Here is a 13,574-nt window from a genome sequence, read left to right as displayed (position 1 = left end):
TCTCTGTTTACGCTTTTTACTGCCTCAGGAGAGCAGCCAGCATAATCAAAAAACCCCACCCCAGTCATTCTCTCCTCTCTTGTTAGCGGAAAGATGCAACCACCGCCTGTCTCAAGAACAGTTTCTATCCTGTTGTTATCAAGCTCTTGAACAGGTCTTACAGAGCCAAAAGACAAACTTTTGAACTATGATCTCCCAATCTAGAATGTCATGGCCCTTCCACTTTGCCTGTACACTTGCTCTGTAACTGTAACACTAGATTCTGCATTCTGTTTTCTTTTTACTACCTCAGTGTACTTGAATATGGAATGATCTGTCTGTATGGTATGCAAGCAAGTTCTTCACTGTATCTAGGTACATGTAGAACAATAAACTCTTACCAATGTACAGTCAGTTTCCATACACCATGCTCTCACAAACTAGATCATTCTACAGATTTTGATAGAGTGATAAGTATTGGTGAATAAACGAGAGTAACTTATTCTGAATAGTGCCATTATGATTTAACTTCCCCCCCCCCCACCCCAAGAGTAGATGGGTCATGGGTTTAGTGAAAAATGGCACCTCCAACTGTACTACATTGTACTCAGTGAAGTGAGACTTGAACCATGTATGTTCCCCATACAATATGTTATCCAGTGACTGGCACAAATGTGAGATCAGGTCTTCAATCTCGCGCTGCGCATAGAGAGATGGAAGCATAGAGTACAGGAAAGCAGAAGTAGAAGTAATCCATTTGCTTCTTCAAGCCTATGATCGCAGGGTTCTCTATTTCAATACCAGATTTCCATTCCCCTTGCGCTTAGAAATCTGTCCCATTATCTTAAATGCATGGGTTTACCACTCCGAGTGGAGACATTTTGCCTCATGGCAGTCCAAAATTCGTACTCTGTATCCTGTGACCATTTGTTCTTGATTTTTAACCCCAACTTCCTCAACCAGGGAGAGCCTGTCAGAATTCTTCTGAAGTTGATTGAATGAGAAGATGACCATGGTCCAACACTGGAGTTTCATTCAGTGCTTTACGTCTGTATTGAGCACTTATTGAATTCACAGAACATGAAGTCCAGATTTAGCTGGATGCTAAGGTTCACTTATTCAGCACAGACCTTCTGACTTGAATGGCTTTGTGCCACATCACATGGTGAATCAGATTAAAAGTTCATGCCATGAAAGTTTGATATCTCCCTGTACCTAGTTGACTCTTGTCAGCAGTTATCTGTTACCATGGGTACATGAGATCACATGGCTTGTTTGGACACACAAAGCCTTTTGGATCATTTTTCTACTGCACTTTCTGAATACTAAAAGAGAAACTTCCGCATACAAATCAAAAATATTACAGAATGAAATGCTGGTTAACTGGGTGGTGTGGCTTGTTGGGCCAGAAGGACCTGTTCCGTGCTGTGTCTCTAAATAAATAAAAGAATAAATAAATTCTGAACTAAAATCAAAGTAGGAATTTTCTCTTTCCATAGATGCTCCCTGAGCTGTTGACTTTTTGTTTCCCAGCTTGTTGCTTGTTTTTATTTGTATTCGCAATATGGTAATTTGACATTCACCTACCTGAGCAGATGTTCAAACTGTTGACTGAAAACCTTGTCACAGTTGTGGGAGTTATCAGAAAAGTAGAAGTGCTGTCCATTGAGTTGAAATGATTTAGATTTAGCACTTTCTAGTCACTTTTAACTTTTGCTTTATCTTTATTAACTTTATTTTTTTTTGTTCTGTTTCTGGCATGTTGAGTGTTTTCTAATATTTACTGCAATTTATTTCCAGGAAGCATCGAGCTGGCGTCGATATTCATTCCTGTTCCCAATTTCTTTTGGAACTCTACAGTCAGTGGATCCTCCCAGTTAACACTGGCAAGAAAACCCCTGTTGTTCTGGTCAGCGAGGTGGTGAGATCGGTAAGTGTCAGCACTTAGTTGTGGTGCCTGGAAAAGGATAACAAACTGAAGCAAGAATTAGATTCGTAATCAGACTTATTGTTATTGATGTGCACTCAGTAGCCACTTTATTAGGTACAAGAGTGGAACCCGGTGTGGTTCTGCTACTGCTGCCCATGCACTTTAAGGTTCAACGTGTTATGTTGTTCTGTACACCACTGTTGTAATGTGTGGTTATTTGAGTCACTGTTGCCTTCCTGTCGGCTTGAACCAGTCTGACCATTCTCCTCTGACCTCTCTCATTTGTTACGTACCCCGTAACTGGGTTGCCAAACCAGCAGAAATGGATCACTCAGTTGGAGTCTGGAGTACTAGAACTAAGAAAGTTTTATTAAAGAAACAAGCAACACAGTAATCGAAAGGATAATAAATGCAACAGTTCAACAATGATAACCACACACGTGCACAGAATTAAGATAACAGCATCAATCAAGCTCTATCGTTGTCTAGGGGTAAATGACCGAATTTCAAAGTGACTCAAAGTTCAGTCCAGTTTAGTAGTTCAGTTCGCAGTAATCGTTGCCATGGCGATGGACAACGTGGGAGAAGAGAGAGATAGAACAGGAACAACTGATCATTCAGAACGGCTTCACTCACAGACCGGCGATATTGCTCACAAGCAGCTTTTGGGCGGGTCCTTGGTCACCTGAGGTCACCTACTGTGACCCCTCCTCCAGATGCGGTCGATCCTCTGCAGTGAACCCGGCACCCAGGCAAGGGCGGACACACACCGGGTTCCCGCTGATCGTACCTTACCACCCTGGCCGTTGTCTGATACTTCTCACCCACTCGTGAGAGGCACACCGCTTCCAGGGTCTCGTTACCTCGGGTGGCGTGTGTGTCCTGCCTTAGCGAACTGGTCCCTTTTTATCCCCCTGCTGGGGTATCGCCTGTCCATCACTTCAAACAGTTCAGGGTTCAAAGGGGGAGCTGCTCCAGACAGCTCTCTCTCTCCCACGTCCCTTCATTACACATCTCCAGACGCTGCTCCATTGTTCCTTATCTCTCCTTCCCCTGCGGGCAGGTGGCAGACCACTTGCTGATGTCACTGATGCTAACCCAGGCCAGCAAACATCTTAATTTTATGTGTATTCTCGTCACACTTCCCCCCTTTAAGGGTTTTTACCGGGAGGTAAAAATTACAAACATGAATACATTATTTGATACATACACAAATATACATCTTTATCAGCTATTTGGCTAACACAGCAAGTTTGAAGCTGTCAACACCTTGACAGACAGTCATCACATTTTCTGTTCCTTTTACACGTGTTATTAATAATCCCTTAGACCAGGCTCCAACTCAGCAAACTTCATAGTGGCCAAAAACACTGATGAATTGCGACCAATGTAACCTCTCATTTGGTTTTGTCCCGGACCACAATAACAAGGGTCGTCCCATTCCGACTCAGTTTTCTCTCGCAAGGGCTTAGTAGGAGGGGGACGGGTATTGACCGCAGAGTTATTGCAAAACTTCCTGCAGTACCCCACCATCTCCAAGAGCCTTCTGAGGGCCCTCTTGTCTGTCGGGGTTGGGAGGTCAGCGATAGCCTGCACTGTAGCTTGCATCGCTGCCAGCTGCCCCTGTGTCACCACAATTCCCAGGTAAGTGACCCTCGTGTGGCCGAATTCATTTTTTTCAAGGTTCACTATCAGGCTGGCTTCAGACAGCTGTATTAAATTGCCAATACACACCTCTGTGTTCATCAGCCCTTTAGTCACTGAATTACTCACTATATATGAGTGTTCTTTACTAGGCTGCCCTATTGTAACAGACATCACCCAACGTCCCAGTTCTTTGCATTTCCTTGGGACAATCAAACCCACGGGCGCGAGTCGTTTAATTACTTCTTCTAAAGATTCGCTTTGTTCGGGGATTAAGGGAGAGACCTTATCAGTAGATCTGGCCAAAACAATAGCCTTCTCCCATCTGATCGATCCCATACTAATCTTTCCAAAATGTTTTTTTCCTCTTATCAGGGGGCCCCTAGCTTCATTGATTTCCACGCCAACACCGACTAGGTTTGTTAGCATATCAAAAGCCGGTGACCGTCTCAGTTCGCGTCGGTCATGATCAATAACATTCTTCCCCCTGGGCAGCCGGTAAATCTCTTTCATGATTCCACCAACTGTTTCCTCCAGCACCGCAAGATGTCCACCGGGGGGTACCTCGTGGGCCATGTTAAAAACCTCATCCCCATAACTCTTTTGCACCACCCCCCACTCCTCATCTGCGGATACTGTCCTTGATTTCCCTTTCTTCCTTAGCACTTCCTCATCCGCACAATAGCCTACTAGTTCCCTTGTTAAAGCTGTGTCAGAGAGAGCTGTCTCAGCAAAAACCATCAGCCCCTCGTCTTGCTCCTGCGTCTGCACAAATTCTTTCCTGGCTACTGCTACGTCCGTCCCAGCTCCCTCACTACCTCTTATCTCACTACACCCTGTCTCATACAAGGTTGGCAGAAATGTTTCAGCTAAATTTACCACCACAGCTAAATTCACTACCGCAGCCCCATGATGAACCTGTGAGTCCATGGGCGGGGCCTCACTGTTGGCAGGCTGACCTGTCAATCTCACGACTGGGAACACGATTCCCCCGGCGTTGTCATTACCGAGCAAGACTTCCACGTCTTTCATCGGTAATTCGGACCTCACCCCGATCGTGACTAGTCCAGAGACCAGGTTGCTCTGTAAGTGTATCTGGTGCAAAGGGACTGACTCTGTCCCTTCCCCAACACCTTTGACCTCTACCTCCCCAGTCTGGGTCTCTGAGCTAAACTCTAATACACTCTTCAGTATTAGTGACTGACACGCTCCCGTGTCTCTCCAGATCCGCACTGGAACTGGTTTTAACCTCTCCTTCACTGACACCAATCCGGCTGAGATAAACCTCTCGCGCCTTTCCTGGATTTTTTCAGACCTGTCCTTCCCTAGCGGTTCGCTTAACAGCTCGATACAGCCATTCCAAATTTCCGCTTTTCCTTTCCCCGTCTCCTTCCTTGGGGCAAAGCACCTGGATGCAAAGTGTCTGGCTTTCCCACAATTATAACAGACGACCCCAGGAGACTTCCTACCAGACTGCTCCCGGTCTACCTTATCCTTTTCACTAGTCCCCGGCTTACTTTCTGACTTTTCCGGCGGACTCTCCCCGCCGTCCTGACTACCCTTCTGGTAGCCTTTACTCGGAGCAAACTTCATTTTATGCGTCAACGCATACTCATCCGCTAACTTAGCAGTTGCGGCTAACGTGGCTGCCTCTTTCTCATCGAGGTAGGGTCTCATACCCTCAGGGACACAACCTTCAAACTGCTCAATCAGGATCAGTTGTAGCAGTCTGTCATAATCCCCCTCTACCCCCTTTGAGGCGCACCAACGCTCACAATATGTCTGCATCTCACGGGCAAACTCCAAATACGTGCGGTCCCACCGCTTCCTCGCATTCCGGAACCTCTGCCGGTATGCCTCCGGGACCAACTCATAAATCCTGAGGATGGCCTCTTTCACCACCTCATACCTCTGGGCATCTTCCGCGGACAAAGCTGAGTAAGCTTCTTGGGCCTTCCCTTTCAGTACACTCTGAAGTAACACAGCCCACTTATCCCTCGGCCATTCCTGACTTATAGCCACTTTTTCGAAGTGGAGAAAGTACCGATCCACGTCGGTATCGTCAAATGGGGGAACCAGCCTAACCTCCTGGGTCGCCCGGAACCCTCCACCTTGGTTCGGCACAAGCCCCTGCTCGGCCCTTATCTTTAACTTCTCCAGCTCAAATTCCCTTTCCCTCTGTTTCCCTCTCTCTTCTCGCTCCCATTGCCTCTCTTTCTCCTCTCTCTCTAACTGTCTCTCTCTCTCTTTTCTCTTTCCAACTGTCGTACCCGGAACTCGTGCTCGAGTCTCAGTTTTTCAAGCTGTACCTGTACCGCGTCTCCAGCAGGTTTTTCAATAGACACCACCCCCAGCTCACCTTGGGGAAACACACCTTTAGATACATAGTGCTCTACAATAGCTCTGTGTATCTCCTCTCTCCTCATTGTCAACTTCACCTTAGCAAGATTCAACCGTTTGGCCACAGCTACCAATTCCGATTTCCTGGCATCCTCTAATGCCTCCAAGGTCGGCGCCTTTATAAATTCCTCAGCCTCCATTTCTGCTGTTTGTCTTTTCTTTCTTTCGGGAATTTTAACCCAATCAATTTACTCCGTCCCAAATTTAGCGTTCAAAATCCCGGACGAGCCCCCACTTATGTTACGTACCCCGTAACTGGGTTGCCAAACCAGCAGAAATGGATCACGCAGTTGGAGTCCGGAGTACTAGAACTAAGAAAGTTTTGTTAAAGAAACAAGCAACACAGTAATCGAAAGGATAATAAATGCAACAGTTCAACAATGATAACCACACAGCATCAATCAAGCTCTATCGTTGTCTAGGGGTAAATGACCAAATTTCAAAGTGACTCAAAGTTCAGTCCAGTTTAGTAGTTCAGTTCGCAGTAATCGTTGCCATGGCGATGGACAACGTGGGAGAAGAGAGAGATAGAACAGGAACAACTGATCATTCAGGACGGCTTCACTCACAGACCGGCGATATTGCTCACAAGCAGCTTTTGGGCGGGTCCTTGGTGATGTCACCTGAGGTCACCGACTGTGACCCCTCCTCCAGATGCGGTCGATCCTCTGCAGTGAACCCGGCACCCAGGCAAGGGCGGACACACACCGGGTTCCCGCTGATCGTACCTTACCACCCTGGCCGTTGTCTGGTACTTCTCACCCACTCGTGAGAGGCGCACCGCTTCCAGGGTCTCGTTACCTCGGGTGGCGTGTGTGTCCTGCCTTAGCGAACTGGTCCCTTTTTATCCCCCTGCTGGGGTATCGCCTGTCCATCACTTCAAACAGTTCAGGGTTCAAAGGGGGAGCCGCTCCAGACAGCTCTCTCTCTCCCACGTCCCTTCATTACACATCTCCAGATGCTGCTCCATTGTTCCTTATCTCTCCTTCCCCTGAGGGCAGGTGGCAGACCAACTGCTGATGTCACTGATGCTAACCCAGGCCAGCAAACATCTTAATTTTATGTGTATTCTCGTCACACATTAACAAGGTGTTTTTGCCCACAGAACTACCACTCATTGGATGATTTTTGTTTTTTGCATCATTCTCTGTCAAGGCTGTTGTGTGTGAAAATCTCAGCAATTTCTGAGATACTCAAATCACCTTACGTGGCACCAACAATCATTCCACAGTCGAAGGCAGTTAATCGTATTTCTTCCCCATTCTTACGTTTGGTCTGAACGAAACTGATCATGTCTGCATGCTTTTGCAGATACATATTTGGCTGATTAGATATTTGCATTAATGAGCAGGTAGGTGTACCTAATAAAGTGGTTACTGAATGTATGTCATGAAATTTGTTGTTTTGTGGCAGCAGTGCAGACATAACAAATGACTATAAGTTACAATAAAAAAAGTAAGTACTGCAAAAGAGGAATAGTACTCGTGGGCTGTTCGGAAATCAGATGGCAGGGGGGAAGAAACCATTTCTAAAATGTTGAATTTGGGTCTTGAGGCTCCTGATGGTAACGATGAGAATAGGGCATGTCCTAGATGGTGAGAGATCTTCGTGATGGATGCCACCGCCTTGAGGCACTGTCTTTTGAAGATGTCCTCAGTGGTGGAGAGGCTTGTTCCCGTGATGGAGAGGCTTGTTCCCGTGATGGAGCTAGCTGAGTCAACACCCCTCGTAAGCCTTTTACAATGCTGTGCATTGGAATCTTCATATCAGGCTGTGATGCAACCAGTCAGAAACACCATCTTTTGAAGAAATTTCTCCTCACCAGTCCTAAATGTGTTACCTTGTATCCTGGGCTAATGGATTTAAATGAGAGAAAAATGGAAAGCAGGTGAACTGAGCAGAAAGAGCCTAATGCACTGGTTGGGTTAAATGGCCCTCATCTGTGCTGTAATCAACGTATTGCATTTAATATTTGGGAATTGTCCAGCAATTGGAGTTTGCCAGTTTCGGATCCGGATTAGTTTATTGTCATAGACAATAGGTGCAGGAGTAGGCCATTCAGCCCTTCGAGCCAGCACCGCCATTCACTGTGATCATGGCTGACCATCCACAATCAGTACCCTTCTCCTGCCTTCTCCCCATATCCCTTCACTCCGCTATCATTAAGAGCTCTAACTCTTTCTTGAAAAAATCCAGAGAATTGGCCTCCACTGCCTTCTGAGGCAGAGCATTCCACAGAACCACAACTCTGTCATATACACCAGGGTGCACTGAAACTCAGAGTAAAGTGATATACACAGTAATAATAAATACAACAGGCACAAAGCAACAGACTGGTGCAAAGTACAGAAGTGTAAACTGGGGTAGTATTAAAAAAAAACTTGCAACACAATGATGTGAGACGTTACATCCTGAGACAGACACTGGATCTCAGGGCCATCCTGGCAGCCCTCCGCTGAAATGTTAAAGCTGGCCTGTAGAGCCAGGTCTCGGGCGCTGCACTGTAAATGCAATACAGATGGGATGGGTGAGGGGATTTGGTGGAAGAGGTTGGAGTGGGGAAGGATAACAAATAAAGAAAGCTTGCTTTCTGAAAGAGTCTGAAAAGGCAAAGTAAGGGGATTCATTTTTAGAACAAATCATAGAACATAAAAAACACAAATGGATCCATTGTGTTATTACTCATGTGGTGTACCCTGATCCTGTAGCCTTCAACATTTTAAATAGCTTGTCCTATTTCCTCAAAAAGAATTTCTGTAACCCTGCAGTCATTGTTTACTTATTCCTTTTATCCTTAAACTCTTCACATTTTTTCCATCATTCTCTTTCCCCTTCCATTCTGTTTCAGTAGCAACTTTTGGCATTTATATATTTTTCTGCCTGAGATTCCTGCTGAGTTTGTTGATCTTAACCTGCCAACCTGCTGCAATGAATACCCCTTGGAAAAGTTCCCCTCATTCCCACTGATGTGTGTTTTTGTGTTTTCATTGTAGCTTCTGGCAGTCTCGGATTTGTTTACGGAGCGGACGCAATTTGAGATGATGTACAGCACTTTGACAGAGCTTCAGAAGATCCATCCAGCAGAAGACGAGATTCTGAACCAGTATCTGGTCCCTGCCATCTGCAAAGCAGCAGCTGTTCTTGGCATGGTAAGGGAAAAGGGAAAGGACCTTGTAAAAGAAAACTGGAGTCTGTAGGAAATTCCATTGCTGTCTTGTTCCAGGAAGTCTAGTGGAGTGCGTCCAAAACTCTCCCCTTGGAATTTAACTGTAATGCATACCTTTACATCCTTGTTATACTTGTACACTGGCCCATGTGCATCCATTTGTGCAATATCAGGTGTATAGGGTAGCTTGCTCACGTCGAGCATGGGTGTCGCTCACTTAGCTCCTTCAAGGTAAACTTTGTTTGCTTCACAACTTGCGCTGGGAAGATAGGAAAGTTACTTGAGTCATTTGAAAGATTAGTTTTATTTGTCATACATACATCAAAACATATAGTGAAATGTTTTATTTGCGTCAACAATCAACGCAGTCCAAGGATGTGCTGGGGGCAGCCTGCAAGCGTCGCCATCTTTCCACACCAACAGAGCATGTGTACAACTTACCAACTCTTACTGAGCTGCATGTCTTTGGAATGTGGGAGGCCACAGCGCCCGGAGGAAACCCACGTGGTTGCGGGGAGAATGTACAAATTTCGTACAGTGGTGGGAATTGAACCCTGATTACCACTGCGGTTAAGCATTACGCTAGCTGCTACACTACTCTGTCATCCATAGAATAAATGATCGCAACGACTTAGTCATGTCCTGAACTGATGGTGTGCTATATTACATATTTACATGAGGAAAGAAAAGGCAGGAAAACACCATGACTGTTAATCCTCTTGCAATCCATCTGGTTCAGCAGCCCATTAAAGTGCTGTTCATCCTGGGAAGATTTAAAAATAGATGAGGGTCAATCTTAGGTCAGTTTAAAAAGCTGAAATACAATAGAGTGTATAGCATCCAGAAAATGATATCTATAAAAGATCTAACCAAAAGTGACCTTCTCTCTTGGGAAATTGAGTTGATATTGTGATGCAGATCTGATGCCTTAATGTTATCAGCTGACAGCACTGGACCCAGCTGTGACTTCACTCTGGTCCATGAGGCAGTTTTATGTTGGAAGAACAGCTCCTAGCAGATGGCCGAGATCTAGTACAGTGCTCTCTTCTGCACCAGAGGCTCCCTCCACTGTCAGAGCAATTCTGGCTAGTGAGGCTTCACCCTCCCAATCGAAGTCAGCCTCATCAGCTGCTATTTAAATCTAATTCTAAATCACTCAGTGTTAGACTAAAAAAAACCTGTAAAATAAAATTAAATGATTAAAATAAGTTGACTAGGCTAGTTTACTAGTTTATTGTCATGTACAGCAAGGTGCAGTGAAATTCCTTGTTCACATATAGCTCACAGCATAAACTCTGCATAGCAATAATAGTGAGTACAAAACAGAATTGTGTAAAGACTAAAGCACTTGACAAAAATTAAAACACTTGAGCATGTTTATGCATATACAAAGCAGTGAACATTTAAATTGCTTAAATAGAAATCTTACCATATTTTTACAGCAATTGATTTTTCACATTCATTGCAGTTGGCCGGTTGAATTTATGTTGGTCGGGTCAGTTGGCAGACTGCCCAGCTTGTTGAGAGTTGTTGTTAGTAGTGACTCCACCCCACCTCTATCCCAGTGCAAGTGGTACACTGCAGAATGAGAAGTTTCTGCTTGGGAATAGTTGAGTTAGCAGCACATTTCCCAAAGTATGCATGTCAATCTCAACAGAACAGGTCCATGGTCCACTGCCCTCTCCTATCAGATAACTTCCTCTTCAGCCCTTACTCCTTCCACCTATCACCTCCCAGCTTCTCACTTCATTCTCCTCCTCCCTTCCCCATCTTCTTATTCTGGCTTCTGTCCTCTTCCTCTCTGTTCCTCTCCATTTCTGTTGAAGGGTCTCAGAGCAAAACGTCAACTGTTTGTTCCTCTCCGTAGATGCTACCTGACCTCCTGAGTTCCTCCGGCATCTTGTTTGTATTTTTCTGGATTTCCAGCATCTCAGCAGAAGTTTGTGCTTGGGGTTGGGGGGAAGACCTTGACAAAAGTAGTGATGCCTAGGTTTTTATGTGAGGTGTAAGAGATTTTAGTGAGGATCTGCAGAAAATAATTTTCACTTGGAGGGTGTTTGAAGTTGGGAGGATGCTGCTTGCAAAGGTGTTGGAGAATCAGATCCAGGTGACAATAACAGAGTAACCGAGAGAGGAAGAATGAAGAGACCGGCAACATGGCATTAAGAAGCATTTGGAAGAGCACTTAAATCATTGGGTAGAGAACACCATGGACCGAGTGCTGGTTTCGTGCCTTGAAGAAGTACTCAGCCCCTACAACTATTTTCACATTTCACTGTCATATTTTCTGAAATTTAAAATATTATTGAAGCTGGATTTTTAAACTAATCTACAAAACATTGTGCATCATGTCAAATCAAAAGAAAAATTCCAAAATCTGTCAACACTTAACTCAAAATTAAAAACCAAGATTCGTGAGGCTAAAAAAAGTATTCATCCCCTTTGTAATTACTATGCTAACTTTCCTTGGGTGCAATATACAGTAACACTTCACCAGCTTACCCAGTTTGTTGATGTAGAAAATTGGAGAATGTGTTTTCAGTAAATTCTTAAGAATAAATACCCTCTCTATCTGTAAGGTCGAACACTATGGTAGATTTTCAACGGACCAAACTAAAGTGAAAGCTAAAGAGCTTTCAAGACAAGTCAGGGAAATGATAATAGAGAATCATAAACCTGGAGAAGAGTACAAGGCCATCTTAAAGGCACTGAACACACCTTGGAGCTCAGTGCAGCCCATTGTGTAAAATGAAAAAACATGAAACCACAGCCACACAGCCTAGATCAGGTTGCCCCTCTAAGCTTAGTCACCAAAGAAGAATGACTCGTGTAAGAAAGGTGACTGTGATGTCCACAGTCACTCTGAGTGAGCTGCAGAAGTCCGTGATTACAATTGGAGATGAAATTCATGGCTCCACAATCTCTTAAGGCCTTGCACAAAAGGGGTATTTATGGAAGAGTGGCAAGGAAGAAGCTCTGGCTAAAAAAAAAAGCATATCCTTGCCCTTAAGACTTCACAAAGCATTACACAGAAGATATTGTAAAGATGTGGAAGAAGGTCTTGTCACATGAGACCAAAGTGGAAATTTCTTGGCCTCAACACTAAGCAGTAAGTGTGGCGTAAATCTGATACTGCACATCAGCCAGGTAATATCATCTCTACTGTCAAGTATGGTAGAGGTACCATCATGCTATGGGGGGAGGGGTTCAGCAGCAGAGACTAGAAATCTGGTCAGGATTGATGGGAAGGAATGTTGCTAAATACAGGATAAAAAACCTGCTAGCCTCTGCCAGAAAGCTTAAACTGGGGAGGAAGTTTGTTTTTCAGCAATACAATGACCAGAGCAACCATGGAGTGGCTTCAAATGAAGAAAATTGATGTCCTTGAGTGGCCCAGTCAGAGTCTTGACCTTAACCCATTTGGAATATCTCTGGCAAGACCTCAAGATTGCTGTCCACCACCACTCCCCAACTAACCTGGTACAGCTTAAGGAATTTTGCAAGGAGAGATGGGCAAATCTTGTTCCATCACGTTGTGCAAAGCTAATAGTGACTTATCCAAAATGGCTACTGGCAGTAATAGCTGCAAGAGGTGGTTCAACACGTACTGAGCAAAGGAGGATGAATACTTTAAACTGCTGACATTTCAGTTTTTGAATTTTTAGATTTTCCTGCTTTACAATTTTCCCTGCTTTTTGGGCTCTACTGTGAAAAGAAGAGCATGTGATTCACAAATAAAAAATATCAGTTAAATTGACCAATATCCCTGGTTGTAAAACTCATTTACATGAACAAAGGGTTGGGACTGAATACTTTTTCAAGGCACTGTAGATCTGTTTTTTGGCTGATTTTCGGAGCCAAGGCAGTTTTTACCACTCGAGGTAAAAGGGAAGCAAGACTGCGCAGACGCATGAAGTCGGCCAGTAGAGCGCGAAATGTTTAAAAAGAAGACAGCCATATCCAGTGGGCAGCAGAATGAGAGGCAGCAGAGCGATAGGGCTTTGGCTCAATGGGCTTAGGCGGTAATTTGACGAGGCAAGGTAGGTTTACCAGTGTTATTTGTGGAAAGGAGGAATTATGCGTGTGAGGCCAGTTTTCTGTGCTCGGTGTCGGATGTGGGAAGTCCCAGCCTCCCGGACGGCCATACCTGCACCAGGTGTATCAAGCTGCAGCTCCTAAGGGAGCGAGTTAGGGAACGGGAGATGCAGCTCGATGACCTTCGCCTGGTCAGGGAAAGCGAGGAGGTGATAGAAAAGAGTTATAGGCAGGTGGTCACACCGGGGCCACAGGAGACAGACAAGTGGGTCACAGTCAGGAGAGGGAAGGGGAAGAGTCAGGTAGTAGGGAGTACCCCTGTGGCTGTACCCCTTGACAATAGGTACTCCTGTTTGAATACCGTTGGGGGGGAGCCTACCTGGGGGAAGTGACAGTGACCGTGCCTCTGGCACAGAGTCT

The 13,574-nt window shown here is 45.0% G+C and overlaps 1 protein-coding gene across 5 annotated transcripts in view; it reads left to right on the top strand.

Moving 5' to 3' along the window:
• Positions 1-13,574, top strand: part of htt (huntingtin) — a 265,277-nt gene that overhangs the window by 223,468 nt on the left and 28,235 nt on the right. For all 5 annotated transcript variants that reach the window (XM_063049530.1, XM_063049527.1, XM_063049531.1 and 2 more), the window contains 2 exons: positions 1,780-1,909; positions 8,947-9,102. In XM_063049530.1, coding sequence (XP_062905600.1) covers positions 1,780-1,909; positions 8,947-9,102 — 286 coding nt within the window. The remainder of the gene's footprint in view (positions 1-1,779; positions 1,910-8,946; positions 9,103-13,574) is intronic.

This window comes from Mobula hypostoma, chromosome 5, assembly GCF_963921235.1.
Source record: "Mobula hypostoma chromosome 5, sMobHyp1.1, whole genome shotgun sequence".
Classification (NCBI taxonomy): Eukaryota; Metazoa; Chordata; class Chondrichthyes; order Myliobatiformes; family Myliobatidae; genus Mobula; species Mobula hypostoma.
The sequence above is the reverse complement of the archived record's forward strand: the minus strand, read 5'-3'. Positions and strand labels throughout refer to the sequence as shown.